Raw genomic sequence first — 18,929 nt, 5'->3', positions numbered from 1 at the left:
CCCCACCGCAATCACCACCCCGACGTGAGTGACAGGCATCCAGTTCCGCCTGGCTGGAGCCTCCATCTCCTAACCCTCAAGGACAACTAAGAGGACATATTGTCATCAACTCATCTCTCTCATTCCCACGGCCACCTCCTCCATAGATGCACATATGCACACACACACACACACACACACACACACTCTCTCTCTCTCCACACGAACACACACACACACACACAGCCAAGTGCGACCCACTCACCTGTAACAACATCTACGTGACCTTTGCTTAATGTCCTCGGGTGCCACACCAGAACCTACACACAAACAACCTGCAGGTCTGGCTGTGCCTGCCACTTCTCATTCACACTGCAAGTCTGTGTTTGAAACCATCTAGGTGGAGGTTGATAAGAACCACTTCAGACAGAAACCTTGAACAGAGGAAATAAACAGGGCATTGTCTGTGAAGGCTTCCACACAGATCGCCTCACACTCCTGAGCTTGAATGTTTTCCTAGCTGTGGAGATCTGAATTCTTTATCTCACACTATACAACAGTCTGAGGCATCTTATGATGTGAGAAAAGACCAACTGTTCCAGAGGGATATTGGACATAGTGGAAGGCAGTTTTTCAAATAAATAACAAGGTCTGGTTCGCAGTTCTGTTTCTTTGGCAATCAATGTGCATTTCATGGTGTTAGGTTGTTTACTACGTAACCTTTAAGTGTTCAAATAAACTGTTAAAAATAACAATAACATAACATCCAGAAGACGTCATTGTTGTTACTGTTTTGCTTTCTTATAAACTGCACTTCAACGCTGTTACAAGTTGTTAAGCCGGTGAGACAACAGGGAGTCAGTGCCGAACTTCAGATTAGTGACTGTTGCTTATGGCCTTATAGGAAACCTAACGTTCATGGGAAAATCCTGGAAATCATGAAATGTGATTTCAGAAAATGGCCAGGTTTATTTACAAAGACAGTTTCTACTGAAATAGTGGTTATCAGAAGAGAGGCAAAGAGAAGAGATGTTATACTTAATAAGGATTGTTTTTGTTTTTTTAAATAAAGTTGTTAAATGAAAACAAAGTTAGTCCATGCAATGTATAGTTTTAAGTGCATGTCTTTAGTTAAAGCATTACAAACTGGTATTTTAACATTAGCTATGGAAGATTTATGTGTGATAATTGTATGTAATTGTAACCAACCTGCAAGAGTCTGCAGTTGCTCTGTATGGAGTGTTTTAGCATATTTTAGCTCAGTGTTTTGGCTTTAGGGCGCACAACTTTACCGTTTTGGTTCATTGACATTGCTCTCATATTGCTGCTTTCAGCAACATTCGGCACCTTCTTTCAGCAAAGAGCTCTGGTAAACCTGCTGTACACTACTTGTTCAGCAGGCCAGGCAAGTTATATTATCACTAGCTGGTGAACACAGTGAAGCATTTAGCCACTAAAGAACCAGATATTTCCCTCAGGAGTTGATGGAGACCAATGACAAAGCTAAAAGGAGAGTAAATGTTGGACTTACATTCATGAGGTGGCCAGAAATATGACTCGTAATGGATGTCTAATGGTGCAACAATGTTTTCGCTGGTATTGTGAAAACCCTTAGAAAGAAAGGACTCCACACAACAGTGCATCAGTATCAGAAGAAGACTTCAAAGCTATAACAAAGGCGCTGGATCTCAACACCCCGCAGAGGCTGGTAAACAAAGAGTGGTGTGACGCTCAACTACACATGGGCATAGGGGAAATGAGGGTGATCGGCAAGCTCAATCCCACATCATTCACCATCTAAAGAGACGAAAACACACTTAAGTATACAAGGCTGGTCTTCAACAAGCATACAAAGAATCACAATGACCCACAGGAGAACAGTAATGTGAGCTCAAGGGGATTCATGTATGAACAGCCTGCCAATCCTCACGTTTCATCCACCTACCCTTGAACGCACCAGCCTTCCATCATCACCAAACAAGAAAATTGATCTGTGGTGTCGACAGTGTTTGGTAAGTAGGCCTAGTGCATATTCTTTTGGCTAAGATTAAGGCAACATAGACTTATTTAAAGATTGTATTGAACTAATTATATGACCTAAGCTACATCCTAAATTTAAAAAGTGTGATTTGCTGTCTGTTACAGGTACACGTGAGAAACGAAAGGCATCAATCATCTTGCAACAAGTTGCTCCAAATATGCAACAAAGCAGGAACGCAGAGGAAATACACTAACCACTGCCTCTACAGCATCATGAGTCATAAAATATCTGATGCCGTTCTTGACACAAATGAAATTATGGCTACAAGTGCAAAACCTCTCCCCAGAGCTATTGGTGACCGAAACTCAGTGGCCAATGAGAGCGGAGCAGTATCCTCGCCATGCCAAGCGACTGACCTCCGCCTAACAAAAAATGCAAGCATACAAGCAGTTTTCAAAGTCATCCTACTGATGCTGGACAGTGTGGTGGCACAAGAAATGGCAACAAACAATTCAAAATAATTTTTTAAAAGCAATACTTCACTCCAGTCTGTAATATATCATCAGACCGTCTTGAGCTATTGCTTAAATGTGTGTCTCTCTGACTGACTTAGTAAGTGGTTTAGAGATAAGATTTTTTTATTAAACTACATGCCGGGTGTGATAATAAATAAAAATCCTGTCTACTGCAGCTGTAATATCACAGTGGTATAATTGTTTAAAGTTTCACATGTATTAAAAGTCTTTGTAGCCAAAGTAGTCACACAGTAGCCTTTCAGAGCCCTTGTAAGTGAGGGCAACATAAATTGGAACCTATCCTATGTGCTGGCCTTTTATCTGCCTGTTCTGTGTCATATGGGAAGCTAATTAGCTTTCACAGCTTTAACTTTTTTGCAGCCAAGTGAAAGTTTCCATTAATCAATATTAAGAACTGGTACAAGATGCGTAAATTATGAGAAAAAAAAAAAAGTCCTCACAGTGCATATCTTTAAACAAATGTAGGATATAAATAATGAGAATCAGCAGAAAAGGAAATTATGAAGATTATTGTCATTACAATGGGCCAAAATGCTGTGTTGTGCTCTAAAACCCTCCCTCTAATGCAGTATAAATCACACTGCAAGTTTCCACGATGTACTGAAGCATCTATAAGTATCAAAAGAGGCTATACAGAGGCCATTCATTTCTATTTTCAGTATGCCAATTATGGTGCACAGCAGCAGCTTTGGATATTGAACCAGTTGAAGTCAAACTGTTGTAATACATTATTATCTATTTCAACCTGGTGCGGTGGGGAGATTCTCACTGCTGGATTTTCATCAAAAGTGATAGCCTGCTGAAAATGTAATTCACTATTTTAGTATAAATCAATAAGCCTCCAGAATCTATTCCCCCATTCCACCTTTATGTTAATATAAAAGATATGCCCAAATAGAACTTTAATTCACCACACAGACTTTCAGACTGTTTAATAGCCCCAATTTTATCCATAACTGCTCAATTGACACTTAAATTTCAAGCCCATCTTAATTTGGCTTCTCCTGACAATTCTAAGTTCTACTTCTCTTTGGAGCCATGGCCACTGTGACCCATGTTAATGGAGATTTATAGGCTAGTGCCATTCTAACAGTGATCTTCTATTAAGAATTATATCCCATTTGATCCTTATCACTCTGTTCTGCCACCACAAAAAAAAAAAGTCAATGCTATATTTGATGCAGTGTATTTAAATGTTCTGGATCCTGTATAGAAGAAAGCAGACACAAAATATGTTAATGCTAAACATGTTAATGAGTTTTAAGCGAAAGCTAATTTTGTGTTAGAGCGTTAGAGGACATTCAGATGTTTCTGATGAGGGATATAAATCCTGATGGACTCCCATCTGAGTGTATTCATTAATCATGCGTCTCATTGGCGAGGGTCTGATTTGGCACTGAGACAGATGAAGATGAACTCAGCAATATATTTCTCATCATAACACAACCCTCACATAAATATTAATAGCATATTTTCAGCTGGTGGGCATGAATCGTTTTTCAGACGGGGAATTTTAAGAGCTATCCATGCGTGTCCAAGAACAGTACATGAGCAAGCAGTTGTGATAAACAACACTGCTTTAAGGCAATAGTGAAGAGAGGGCTTTAACTGTACTGGAGACTCAGAAGGTCTTTATTTTATTTACTTCTTCAGGCAAACTTCTATCAATAAATTTTCTTATTTAACCTCACAGCGTCTCAACACATTATAACAAGTGATCGTGATCACTGATGTTAGTTTATGAATACGGCACTTTAAGCAACTCAGTCATTTTGGAATTAACTGTCATCTACAGCTTTGCTATGAGGAAAAGGCCTTTGACAGTTTAAAGCTCCTATAGTCAATATCTTATATGAACAATGGGTCAAATGAGTATGTGCAATGTTAAAGGGGCTGCTTTTAGTCCAACAAAGAATTATCACCCAATTCTGCAGTTTCCCTCAGCTCTACTAAGGGATTTTAACATCTTTCAGTTTATTGTTTTGGCTTTACTGTCTGCAGCTTTTCCTAATGTTTTGGATTCACTCTCACCAGGTGCAGCAGGAAGCTATATTCAGCTAAAAGAAGCTCTAAAAATCCACTGTACACCATCTGCCCAGCATTAAATGGCAAACAGACAAAGTTAGCAAATACCTGGTTAACATCGTGGAGCATTGAAAGAGCCAGATATTTCCCTCAGGCAGAGCTAGAAGGATAGTGAAAATTGGACCTACATTCATTTGGTGGCCAGAAGCATGATTCCAAATGCTAATGTTGCTCCGGGTCTGCTGGGTTTATTCATACACAACTGAATACTAACATGTTCACCATGAAATCAACTTGTACTGCCTGCAAGTAGTAGTAAAAAATCCTTAATTAATGCAGGTTTAACATTTTACAATTTTTTATATTATGTATGAAACAGGTATTTTCAACTCCTAAGTATAATTTTCTTTTCCTATCTTATGTAAGCCAGTTAATCGGACTGAAATTCAATTTTGATTCACTACATTATTCACTCTGACATCCTGTTAGCCGTTTGCTATTTATTTCATGTTTTCAGAAGCAAGAGGCATATCTGTCCACTCATCATCATTTTCAGTCAAGCTGTGGTGCAGGTTGCAAAGAACAATTAACTTTGTCCATCACAATGACTGAAAAAATATTTTGATTTGAAGGCTGTTATTTCATTAGTTGATTTACAACAACCTGTACAACTGTGTCATTCTCATTTACACTTTTGTGGCATTTTTCTGTCGTTATTTTTCATGGATGTAGCTGTTTTTTGGCTCTGTCACAGGAAGATGATGTCTCGAGTCTTAATCCTGCATATAAACAATTGTTTTTCAAGCCAGGGAAACAGCTGTCAATGAGAACAACGCCAGACTTGTTTGAATAGCTGAAACAATCTGAAATGTGGGCAGCGATTTGGGGGGGGGGGGGGGGGGGGGGGGAATCTTGTGTTCAGCTCAGAGCTCTTAAATGTTGGCCTAACTGCAAATGTTTCTACAGATCTCTTAATATTCTTTGGTACAAAATGACAACGTGGCCAATTGACAGATATATCATTGTTGAATTGCTGCATTACCCACAGTGGTGAATGGTTGTTCGTGTCATTTCAGGTGTATGACCACCAGTACAAAGCCGTGTTGGATGGCGTAGAGACAGAAAGTATTTTGGAGATTGACCCAGGTCAGCGCATTGAGATCTTCAGAATGGGAAACGGGAGCGAGGAGGTACTCGAGGTACACGACTTCAAAAATGTAAGTAAAGGTTAAAGAAGGCTGTTTGAGCGACTCTTCTTTTGCAGGAAAACTGCTGCTGTAATTGTGTCTTCTGTTCAATTCAGGACGGATTATGATGTTCACCTCCAGCCCTTTTCAAAGAGGCGGTTGACCTGGGTGATAACGTGGGATGGTATAGAAATAGCTCACCACTTTCTGGGACATTTTGTGTGTAATGTGTACACATTTTATGCTTTTATGCATTTCATTTAATGCCAGTCAGTCCCACATGTCATTAAATACTGTTTTAGTTAGGAGTTAGGGGTTGGGTTTGGGGTTAGACAATAGAGAAATGACATCCTGAGAAATGACATGCAGTGAAATGACATGCGAAAAGCAAAAAATGCTTAGTAATATCACACAAAATGATTTAAGAAATTGGTGTGTTACTCAAATGCTATTTGGTGAGACCAGGCTGAGCTGACAACATTTATCCTTTGTTGAAGTCATATTTTCTTTTTCAGCAGTATTTTCTCCTGCTTTGTCTCTCTCGCTGAAAAAAGGTGTGACAAACCTTTGACACGTTTGGAAAACAAAATAATGGAAATTATTTTAAGTGAGGTGTACAGAGACTGGAAATACACTTTTAAAGAATATCGTGCATACACATCAGTAATTGATGCAAAATCAGCAACTGTACTTTGTGTGTTCTAAGTGCACACGCCTCGCCCCGGGAAGAGGGACTGCTAAAAGACTGCTAATTCTATACAGAAACTTCCTCACAGTAAAGAGACAAAACACCATTAAGAAGCCCATCTCTATTTGTTTCCTACACCCTTTTTCAACTGTAATTTTGTCTCCAGCAGAACTCATTAATATACCTTTCATTCCTAAATCCTGCTCGAGTGTGCAGGAGGTTATACATGCTGCACCTCAGAGAAGGGTGCGTTCTGCTTGACTGGGTAATGAATGCTCTTACTCTCACACCATTATTTACTGTGAAATGTTTGGTTGCAAGGCTGAATGTTACAGGATACACCTCATCCCAAACAAAACCCTGCATTGAGTTGTTATTGTTTTTGCTACAATGGACTTTGTGAATCTAAAATGACTATATGATGGAAAACCAGCACAGCGCCGGAAAACCTTAACCTCTGCAATCACTCTATTTCTCTCTCTCTCTCCCTCAACAAGTCCAGTATGTGCGCGTGTCCCACATACACCCCCCACCCCCACACACATGCACATACGCACACACACAGCTATGCATAAACACAAGCGTCTGTTGCTCTTTCCACTTCCTGTTAGTAAAGCACCTCCCCTGAGGAGATTTGTTTGATTCAGTGTCCCACCGTGGTAGACTAAGAAACAACCAAGTGAGCAGAGTAATTCAATATTGTGATTAAAAAAAAAAAAGAGGAAGGAAACCCACACAAAACTTACAATAAGGTTATATTAAGTGGCGGCCTCTGCTCTGATGTTAGAATTGATTTAGTTTAATACAAAAAAAGGGAATGCTGCATGTCATTACAGGGACCAAAGCCACCTCAAAAACAATCTCCATCAAGCCTGAGGGCTGTGTGAGGAATGGAAAATGAGGGGATTATACCACCAGAACCGTGTACCAAAGGCAAAATCCACTCACTATTGTTCCAGGCCAATACTAGACTAATTTTAATGGGAGAGACAAGACACATACTGAGACACAACCATCAGAGCCATTTTTACATTAAAACACAGGAACATGGGAAAATTGTCCTTGTCCCGAGTTTTGGGTTAGGTAAAATGACAAACTGCGCTTGTGTTACTGCACAGGTTAGTTTTTATTTTTAAGCCACAAAACTACATTACAGTTAGGGATGATGCAACTAAAACTATGGCAACTAAGACATTTTGACACATGGTTAAATCAGTAAACCATTTGCTAAAATGCTTCTTTTTACTGTCACTCATTCCAAAAACATGGACAGTCTAACATGGATGGAAAAAAATATCTGTCTTTGGAGAAAAAGTACACATCAGTAGTAGAGTTACCTTTTTGAGGATCATGCCACAGTGTCTTTTTGACAGAACAACTATGGGGTGCCTACCTTAACAATTTCCTCCTCGACAAATAGTGTCTTCAAACTAAGTGAATCACCATGATCATGCCACTAAAGAAAAATAAAAGACTGGACACTGTGCTATTTGCATGTCACTTTCATCTTTCCACCTCTTTCAGTTATTTATTTATATATATTTATTTATGATATCTAATGCCAGTATTTAACAGTACGGCAGTATGTATTCTGGGTAATTTCCTCAAGCCAGGACAGCAGCATTGCTGACCTACTGACCTGCTTCACAGAGTGTGTGTTTAAGGGGTTCAACATGTCAATATGAGAACCATCTAGCACTGTGGTGTCCTGTAAGCCAATTTCACTGTGGGAGAGTCCTGAGTCCTTGTGAATATATCCAGATTGCGCAACTGCAAGCCTCTTATAATGAAGGATGCTTATATTTGATTTACAGATGTTGTTAATGGTTTGTGTAACCGTTCTGACCACACTTGGCGTTTCGTATTGACCACACTTAGTCGTTCTCAAGGTGTGGTTGAACCGTCGGTTATAAATTGAAATCATCTGTGAAATCAATTTAGTGTGTGGTCAACTTCACTTCATGTCATTGCAGTGACCAACACCTAGTTTTTGGTGTGCACTAACCAGACAACTCTTGGTCATTTTAATACTCTGCGGGACTATGGGAGGAAACCAGTGGACACAGAGCCAGAGCTTCTTGCTGTGAGGCTTACCACTGCATCAGTGTGCCAACCTGTGTAAACAGCAGTGTAGACAAAACAGGCTGAGAAACAGCCCCCCCAAGCTGTGGACAGTCCACTAAAACCATAACCTGCCCCCTCCAAAACAACTACCCTGACCTCAAGTGCAACATATATGTGGGATAATAACTGTCAATGTTTACAGCATTTTTATCTGACTATGATGATCTATTATATGATTATTTATTACATTTTAATACATATATCTTTTATATGCTGCTTTGTGGGTTGCTGTTGTTTTATTGTGTTTTCATATGCAATGAAAATCAAATATCTCTATACTTATCTAGCTGCAAGCCTCTCATCACAGGTACTACTGATTCATTTATGGTTAATACCACACTGCAGCAGTTGTCAGTCTTGTTGTTTGAGCTGCTTACCTTGGTATCTCACCTGAAGCTTGAGGTACCCAACATCCATAAATCGGCACAGATGCTGGAGGAATCAGCAGCTGAATGCAGTCAATCTGTAATAAGTAAAATTCACGTAAATGTAATGTTTTTTTCCACAGGCCTCGTTTCTCAATGGATTTAGTCACTCTCATAGATTCTCTTGTGTAGTAACCTCAACCTGACAGCTAAAACCTACAGTAGCTGGTATTTCCCATGTGACTTTGTAGTCATTTAATATCTCACAATCATATCAGCATATTAGTTGATCCTGTCTGATGTGGTAGGTAATTAATTAATTAATTAATTAATATCTAACGTTAATTTTGTCAGCTAGTTGTAGATTTAGTCTTAGTCCTGAGATCAAGCGTCCATGTCATATTTAGTTAACCTCTTCCTTTACATTTTTAGGCAGTTAAATCAATTAAGACAAAATCAAACAAGCATTTTAGTTTCGCTTGAGTCCAAAAAACACTAAACTTTTATGTCATCAGATTAGTTGACAAAATGTTGTGAACATTTTAGACAAGACCAAGACTGAATATTTCATTTAAACTTCAGCATTTTGCTGTCAAATGAGATTTTATACATAAGATTTTAGGCAAAGAGAAAATAACAGTGACAACAAGCCACAAAATGACAGGTTCTATGATCAAGAATGCAGCTTTGCAGACAGGGTGTCTGGTCTGATGTTATTAATTTAAGCAATAAATCCAGACATGAAAGAAGATAAAACAGTGAAGTCCAGAAGGATGCAACAACATTAGCAAATCCAACTCTTACAATGAGTCATTCATTGATATGATGGTCTGCTTGTATCCAGAAATGAGAAAACCCGTCACAGTTGAAAAGAGCTCTGTACAACAGCCCTGCAGTAAGTCTCTCTTGTCAGTTTTGTTTGGACTGTGTGATGGATTCAAATTAGGGTCAACTAAGTTGGGTGTGATTTAGCATGGATTAGCATGCTTAACAAAACTTAGCTAGCTGGTTTACTGGCTTTTCAGTATGGCTAAACCCCCATCTGCAAATAAAGTTAAAAAAAAAAATGCTCCGTTGTTGTGAGAAACTAATACATAACGTTACACCGCTGACTTTAATAGTAGTTTTCAAATTATTTAACATCTTAACATCACCTCAGTTTCTGTGTGGTGCCCCTTGAGGTGTTTCTTCAGGTCTTCTCTCCCGACAATAACTACAAGCTTCCTCAAGTATCTCCAACTCCTCCTCATTATATTTAAGGTGGGTGCATTTATCAACCATTTTTTTTTTTTTTTTTTTTTTACAACCAAGCCAAACTGTTACCGCCTCGTATCTTTCCCGTTACCGTCTGATGTCTGAGCCGTTGAGTTTTAGTGCACAGCTAGCTAAGCTAGCTACTAGCGGTTCGGCGGTGCGTTCATGGTGCCGCTGCAGGTGCGTGTAAAACCACCGGAAGATGATTCCGGCGCACAGGAAGCAAAATGTGCGCGCAGTCATCCATTTAAAGAAGGACATTTGGATTATTTCTATTTTTGGAAGAAAAACTGTGTAAACTATGTCATCTCCAAACAAAAATATTCAGATTCCCTTTATGTGTAGTCACAATTCCCACAATCCCAGCAAAAAATGTTAAACTTTGGTTGAAAATGCAAATCGGGTTGATGTCAAAATCCAACATTGGCTAATTGACATTATCAAATTTAAGAGACGTTTAGCAGACGTTGGGTTTTGACTAGAATAATGGTATTTTATGTCAAGATGGCGTTAGCATGAGACATTTGGAAGACATTGGATTTTGGTTACTTACAACACAACATAATCAAACCAAATAACAATGTCAGCTGTCATCAGTGTTCTACATCAAATTGACTTTGGCACTGGACATTGTCCTGAATGAATGAATTCTGGTCACCTGATGTCACAACCTACATTCAACCAAATATCAACATCTAACGATGGTCACCAGCTGTGTGCCTGCAGGGCTGCTTCTTTGACAGTCACTAAAACCAAATGCTGTTTTGTAGGTTTATACTTTTTTATGTTTTATGTAGCCAGTGCTTTCTCCCTTTCAGATAGCCTTTAGCCATGAGGATGTGATGGTCAAAGGGGAATTAGAAAAAAAAACTAACCTTTCTTTCTTCTGTTCAACACTGTACTGCATCCTTTTTTTCGGAGTAAATTATACGGACACTACAAAAATCCCCTCCGGCGTTCATCCATCTAAAAATCTTTGGAGCTTTTTTGAAATCCATGACTGCAGGAAAACTACAGCTAACGTTGAGGATAGCCTACAGTAACATAAGATCCTGCTTGGATTTTGGGGTTTATTGTGATCACCTTCACTAACAGTAAATGTGTACAATCTTGAAAATATGAGATTTCTATATTTTAGTTTAATGCAGGTACAGTAGACCCAAGATTACAAACAGACACAACCATGATGATAATGAGTAATATATAACATTTATTGTATTTAATTTGAAAATATTCTGATTCTCATTTTTCTCAGCTGTTCAACATATTGTCATTTGAGCCACAAATATTGGGATTGTAGGTTTTGGATATTTCTAGAGTAACAAATGTCCCTTAAATGGAGCGACGCCTGCGAGCAAGTTCAGGCAGTCAACACAAGCTGCACTGCTGTACACATGACATGCCTCACTCTCCACAATCATCTACCAAACACAACATCTCAATTTGGCGGTCTATTTAAGCTTCAAAATTTTCCAATCTCCCCATTTGTCTGTCAATGCCCCACTGCCCTGCATCAGTATTGCTGGCTATTCTTTCAGCCCTATTCCACCACCTCAGCATCCACCCGCAGGCTCCGGCTGAGGGGGTGGGGGGTTGCGATATCTGCTCATCACTCCCCCAGTATCTGTACGTAAATATATCTGCAGGGAGCGAGGAGGTTGGAGCCAAGACACCAAACCAGTCTGAGTTGTCAGACTAAAATACAGAAAATAATGGCGATATCAAGGCATCGACCAAACTAATACATGCTTACATGACTTTAGTTCTTTATTCACAGGAGCTGAATGATGCATGCACTTTCATGTTCTTTATTCTCCTGAATAGACGCAGATGAGCATCTTGCACATGGATACGCCAAGTGGATATTTCAACATGGTCTGTTAAAATGACATCGCTTTTCCATTTGTTATCCCTGCGTTAATGTGTCTTTCTTCATTTTCTGGTTGACCAACCCCAGTAATCATTGTATCTCATCACAACATTGCCCTCTCCTCTTCTGCTACAGCTCACCAATACAGTAGACCCAAATTAAACTGAGACTCATCACAATCAAGCCCGGCATAAACATTATGCCTTTGTGCTTGAGACTATTATTGTCCCATCCTTTTTCTGCACAGATGAAATTACATGCGGTAGATTCTGACAGGCCTCACTTTGTATCATGTCTTGTGCGGCTGGTATCTGGTTTTCAGACTGACAGCACCACAGAAAATGTAGAAATAGCACCCACATGGTCAAGTTAACCGATTCAAAGGAGATGTCATAGCAATCACCGTGTTACTGTAATTAAATTTAGATTGAATCAAGTCCATTTTCATGGTACACCTCATACAATTTTCAGTTGATACAATTTTAAAGCAGCCGTGGCAGATGTAGATCCTGCCGTCTGTTCTAATACAGTGTGCTGAATGAGCAGCTCTACTCTGCAGAAAATAAATTGGATACAATCTGATCTACTGAAAGTCTTTCAGACTTATTCTGCCTGAATATCTTAGATTAACATAGAATGGCAGCAAGAGAGAATTAACAGATCTTTCTTGCCTTTTGAGGCTCCATGTGTCAGAGTGAATAGAGCTACAGTCCACATGGTGGAGGATCATCAGTGGAGCTGAAGAGTGACTCCACACTTGACTGCGCAGATTAAGAGACTGACAGGGACCTATGACATGCTAATTCAATGGGGGCACTCTCTGTAGAAAACACTTCATTCTCAACAATGTCACTTGGCTCTCCTGTGCGACATATCCTACTATGAAGTATTAAACAGCCACTATGGAACACCCCCGCCTTTTTACTTCCATTCAGCTTGAAAGCATGAGTTGTGTTGCAAGGGCCAAGCGCTGATCAACTTCATACCATGCCAAATGGAAAAAAAAGAAGATCAAAACACACCTCTTCTCACTCATTAGGTTTTAACTTCTCTGACTTTTTAAGAGCTTTGATTATGAGCAAAAAGCTGAGCGTTTTAAAACTATCGCCTCAGTGCTTATGGGATATCCACATCACAGAAAGCTAATGAATGATACATATATCTGAATTGCTGAGTATCCCTTCATTTTCTTTTTCTTTTTTCAAAGGGAATCACTGGGATCCGCTTTGCCAAACATCAGAGGTGCTACATCAGGACCCAAACTAGGAAACTACCCACGGTGGCAGAGGTGGAGGCTGAGGACACGGAGTTACTGGTATGCCTCTTCCCTCAGCTGTCTGTACCTCAGACTCTCTGTAGTCCTACAGAGGCTGTCATGCATATTGTAGGGAGATAACCAGAGTAGAGCAGTGTGAGCACCACACAAATCCTCTGCCTGTCCATCTTATCCTATCACCCCTACCCCTCTCACTGAAGAATAAACTGGGGTTTGTGGTGCCTGTGAAACCGTCAGAAAGCTGCCCACAAACCCACAGCCTCTTTGTGGCTCACATCAAATAGTGTTTGCTGTCAATCTTGAGCCAATATTAATTTTTAATCATCTCCTCCAAAGGCTCTACCCAAATAGCCTAAAGGGGGAAGGGTGCAAGAGAGCTCTGAGTGAGAGGTAAGCCATTAAAATGGTATTTTTTAAAAGATGTTTTCTTTGTAAAATTCACGAAGCTCCCTCTCCAAGTTTAGAGTGATTCATTTTACTTTCCTGAGTTCTTACAGTTGTATGTGAACTTCAGCAAAAGGAGCGGAAGAAATTCAATCAATCAAAAATTCCCAATTTTTCAGTGTCACAGTGCAATTCACTGAGTGAGTCGTATGTTCAAAGAGAAAATCCTTCTCAAATGTCTCTACTGCTAGCATGCTCTCATTTACATTTCACATTGTAGATGGGAAGAAGTAGCTGGCAAATATCTCCCCGCTCACTGTTTCATTTTAAAAACAGAATAAGCCAATTGTCAGTCCAAGCAAAACCCAGTCTCGGTTTCAACTTTAAGAACACAAGCTGTTACACCCAAAAACCAAACGCAGTTTTGCTTTTTTTTTTTTTCTCTCAGCTTCTTAATGTCTGATCCACGTTTACAGATACTAATTGCCCAGGCAGCACCATATGTCCATGCCATTTCTGTCTTCTTTTGTGCACTGTGAAGCCTAATTGGCTTTATTCACAGCTCCAGAGTGAATTGTCTACGTGACGTATACAAGGCTTATACCTTGGAGCTCATACCAGTAGTTACAGGAGCCCATTTATAATCGCCATTAATAAAATAGACCTCTATGCACCATGTTCTAGAAGATATTGATTCAAAGGGTGTTTTAAACTACGTTTTACATTAAGTTTCTCTGCTACCATCAGGACACCAAGTAACCTTGAGTCAACTGTCAGACTTGGTAACTCCTACAAGTTACATACTAACTTGTTATCTCAAGTACGTTTGGCGGAAAGCTTAATTGCTGTCTTGTCCACAGTCTGTGATGTTAAATGCAGTTTGGACTCAGAAGCAGAACTTGGAGACATGATGGTAAAAAGTGATTGTAGACTAAAAAAGGTGAAGATGTCAGGAGTTGAACCAGAACGGACGATGGAGCGGGGTAGGCAGGAAAATCCAAATCGAGAGGCCAGGGTGTGGTAGATGGAGCAGGGCAGGCGGGCAAACTGGGAATAACTGGACCGACAGACGGAAGACGAGCTGGGCGAGGCGGACAGGCAGAGAGGGCTTGATGCAGGGGACCTAAGGCAGAGTTCAGTTTCAGGTTCAGGTCACCACAAAGAAATCAGTCACAAGACTTGGAAAATTTGGCCATAGCGCCGTTACCACAGTGATGACTGGAGCAATCTGTTGAAGAGTGAAGAGCTGCAGGTGCTGATTACTGGATCCGCTTCAGGCGCGTGGGATGACTGAGAGCAGGAGGACGACCGGATCGGCACACCCAGAAGACACACACACACACACACACACACACACACACACACACACACACACACACACACACAGGGAGATAGACAGCCTGGGAAGACACATGAAACACTAAGGAAGGTGGGAAAACAGATAATAACATAATAAAGGTTGATGGTACAAGGTGCTGGATTTTGATACTGAGGATCAGGATTCACATTGTGTGTGATTAGGTTTAGGCAACAAAGGCACTTTGGTAATAATGCCTTTGTTGCCACAAGTGGATTTTATACTGCAAAAAAAAAAAAATATATATATATATATATATATATGTATATATATATATGGTGTAAATAAATGTTTTGGAGATACATTTTGCTACTTGGGAGATATGCTCATTAAAAACATTCCCTCATTATTCTGATAAAAAATGTAGTTTGGATGGCATTACACTTTTTTAAAATAGTTATTTATTACTTATTAATATATTTATTTCCTTTCTTGGCGAGAGTCAGATGAGAAAAATCTGTTTACCAGCACCACTAAACCTTACTAATTAATATGGTATATTTCATTTGTTTACTCCATAGAAAAACCATATTTGAAAAAACAACACATTGTGGTCTTACGGTGGGTTACTGGGTTATTTTTGGCAGGGCACAGTAATTTGCCTTTCTACTTCACAGTGATGACCCCAAGACACCACAAAGCCACAATGTGAAACAGATTTTGTTCAAAAATTTGTGATAATGTATGAGCGGACTAATGAGAGAGAAGATGATGTAGATATTCCTAGAGAGCACTGGAATATCTGCTTATATTGTTCCGGCTCCAGGAAGAATAACAAGCTTATAGGTGTGCACAGGACCACCATCTGTTGACAGACATGACACAGTGGGATTAATCTTCTCATCTAAATCTCTGCAAGAAAGCAAATACATGTATTTCACAAAATGTCGAACCAATTACTCAGTTCATGTTTTCAAAATACCATACAAATGCCACATATCTCCCTATACTCCCCTCTGCCAGGAAGTTTATTTTTGGCATTACTTATTTTTTTTACTCCCACTGTATACTGCTGCTAATATTGCTGCAGAGGATGTTTTCACCACAAAAACAGAGAAGACAAGAGAAATATAGTAAATATCAGGGAGGCCATATTTAGGTAATAAAAAGTGACCTTGGTCTGACCTCACCAAGGTCTCTCTTCACATTAGAGCATCCATCCTCTGTGAAAATCCACCCACGTGTGACCCTGGAGAAGATCAGCACAAGTTCATCCTGGGGTGGTGAAACACATGAAGCTCACAGGGGTTAAAGCCAAATGTTAATGGGTCCTAGCTTAACCCAGCTGCAGGCTTTTAGGAGCGAGGGCTCAGAGCAGCCGCGGCAGGCTTTAGAGGCGAGGTGAAAAACAATGGAAAAAACTGCGGAAAAACTGCAAGCGGCTGATAAGGAAATGCAGCCCCTGTGAGGGAGAACCAGGTGACGAACATGATTTGTTTGCCAGGATTTTTTCCTCCCTTTTCAATTTGCTTCCTCTATGAAATGTCTAAGGGAGTAATCCCAGAGCTTCATTCCAGTTCCCCCACTCTGACATGGAAATCGCCATCCGCCTCCCTCACACCCCTTAACATTGTCAATGGATGCTGCTTGCTCCATTAAACAGCCACTTAATATGGATGACCAAAGCTCACCCAGCAACCAAAAACCTCCCACTCAGACAACAACTGCAAACGGAAAAACTGTGCACTGAGGAACAACATCACAGCAGGGGATGTGTATACACCAAAGTCGTGCAAGAACACAGCATGGTTTGTTTTAGCTCATATTTGTCTGAATCAAGATATGAGCTAAGTCAGTGATAGGGTGAACATGAAATGAAAGTTTTCAGCTTCTCTGGTAGCTGATGTATTCAGTCATAAGGCCTGGTCACATCAGAAAGTAGCACAGTGAAAATCATCCACACGTCTTTGCAAAATATGTGGTTTCAAAAGCTTTGTATGGTAGTGAATACTTGCATGGCTAGTTTGTAAACTACTGCAACTGGTGAGATAACCGCTAACCTGCTACCCACACTAATGCTAATCAGTCACAACAGCTGTCTGGGATTCTTTCTGCTTTCTCTGTATTGAGCCATTTGATGAATGTGGACAATCAGACAACAGTCCTGTCTCATAAGTTTCCTTAAATGATTCCTCTGCTTGGGCAGAGCAGTTTATACTCTGAGAGGACAGTGCAACGCAACTAATAAGCTACGATAGCTTCCCCCATTTTAGCCTGTCTAGCTGTCTGTTCCCGCAAAGGTCAGCGCGATCAAGACAGTTTGCTATTTCTCGATGCAAATTTGCATATCAAAGTTGGGCTGACGAAATTTGCACAGATTTGTCCCCACTAGCAAATCCACTTATAATTCCATTGAGATGAATTGATTTCTGCCGTGAAGTTTCACTGTTGTAAACGTTGTTGTGACCAGGCCTTTAGTGCCCCTGAGCAAGTAACAGCACTCTCATTGAAAGTCACTTGAATATGGGTGTTAACTAAAATTTACTGCACCACATAATAACAAACTCCCACCCCACCTTCCCAACCCCCCCGCCAGTGTTATGCGCACTTTGTGAAAGCTCTAGGGTATCATGAGAAAAAATCTTTGCTGATCTCTGGCAAACATAACACCACTCCCAGCAATGTGTCATGTAGACAGTGTTTCCCCCCCTTGGGACACAGTGGCGAAGAGGGTAAATTCATTAACTACAACACAACTGGTGTATAATTAAGTGGTACACTGTAGGCGCAAAGCTACACACACCAGGAGCAGGCCACACAAAACAAATTACCATCATTCCCAAAGTCCAATACTTGATAAAAAAATAAAAAAAGATGCTTGTAATATATCATAATGATATATCATTTGTCAATAGCTAAATGGAAAAGCCTTTCAAAAGAGTGTATAAACTGGAAGACTGTAATCATGTTGTCTTTGTGCTTGTCAACTGGCATTTAGAAATCCCCACCCCATGCTAAATTCCTGACCTTTACCACTTCCCCCCAGGCGCTCTCTCCTACAAGTTATTGGAGTCGTTTCTCAACTGTGAAGTCAAAGTCATGTTGTGAGCCCCGTGTCGTGACCTCCATTTACTTTCCAGAGAAGACTCACTTGGCTTCAGTGGTTAAGATGTCCAATTAGAGAGTGCTGTTTGTGTTCCTCAAGTTTGATTTTAATTTCTGCAACCACGGGAACGGTGAGCGTGCCAGCTCAATGTCAGAGTACCCCACCCGCTGCAGCACCACCACCCCACTACACCGGTCCTCCGAGTCATCATTAGTCAACTGGCCGGCTCTTAAAAGTGAGGGAAAGTGTGTCAAAAGCTAGGGCTAAACACCTGCCGCGCCCAAACACGAGCTTTGATGTGACAGAATGTGCTTAAGTCTTTTTTTTTTTTTCTTCTTCTCTGCAGGTCACAACTGTGTCGCTCGATGACAAACAAGAAGCAGCACAGAAAGCGAAATTCTAATTCAAGCGAGAGTGACAGGGGTGAACGGGAGGGAGGGGGCGCAACCCAATATTAATGATTCTTGCTCCCACTATAGCCCCAGGAATCTACGTCAAGCTTAACTAATGTGCAATTAAGCTTTAGGCTGGGAGAAAATCACCTTGTAAAAACATTTGTCAAGTGAACTGTTTTTCTGTTCTGGGTTGCTAATTAACAAGGGAATGGGAAGAGGGGTTTGTTTGTGTGTGTATTTACATATACATGAAGAAAATAAATATCTGCACTGTTAGGGGAGAGCATTACCAAATCCCCTTCATATGTCTCTATTAGACAACACTGACATGTAGTCCCTATCATTAAGCAATAATAGTTTACTTTACAGCTCATGAACTACAGTATCAACAAATTAAGCTCACTGATAGTGCTGGCTGCCAAGTGAAGCATTGTGGTGGAGGGGGAGGGAAGAGTGGGGGGT

General features: G+C 40.3%; 1 protein-coding gene across 2 annotated transcripts in view; it reads left to right on the top strand.

The window, feature by feature from the left end:
• The window catches only part of tnmd (tenomodulin), a 45,370-nt gene that overhangs the window by 18,461 nt on the left and 7,980 nt on the right, over window positions 1-18,929 (top strand). For both annotated transcript variants that reach the window (XM_087171721.1, XM_023398143.2), the window contains exons 2-3: window positions 5,598-5,738; window positions 13,217-13,324. In XM_087171721.1, the coding sequence (XP_087027847.1) occupies window positions 5,598-5,738; window positions 13,217-13,324 (249 nt within the window). The remainder of the gene's footprint in view (window positions 1-5,597; window positions 5,739-13,216; window positions 13,325-18,929) is intronic.

This window comes from Seriola lalandi, unplaced genomic scaffold, assembly GCF_002814215.2.
Source record: "Seriola lalandi dorsalis isolate HSWRI2012SDOR001 ecotype SW California unplaced genomic scaffold, Sedor1 jcf7180002054972, whole genome shotgun sequence".
In the NCBI taxonomy this organism is placed as follows: Eukaryota; Metazoa; Chordata; class Actinopteri; order Carangiformes; family Carangidae; genus Seriola; species Seriola lalandi.
The sequence above is the reverse complement of the archived record's forward strand: the minus strand, read 5'-3'. Positions and strand labels throughout refer to the sequence as shown.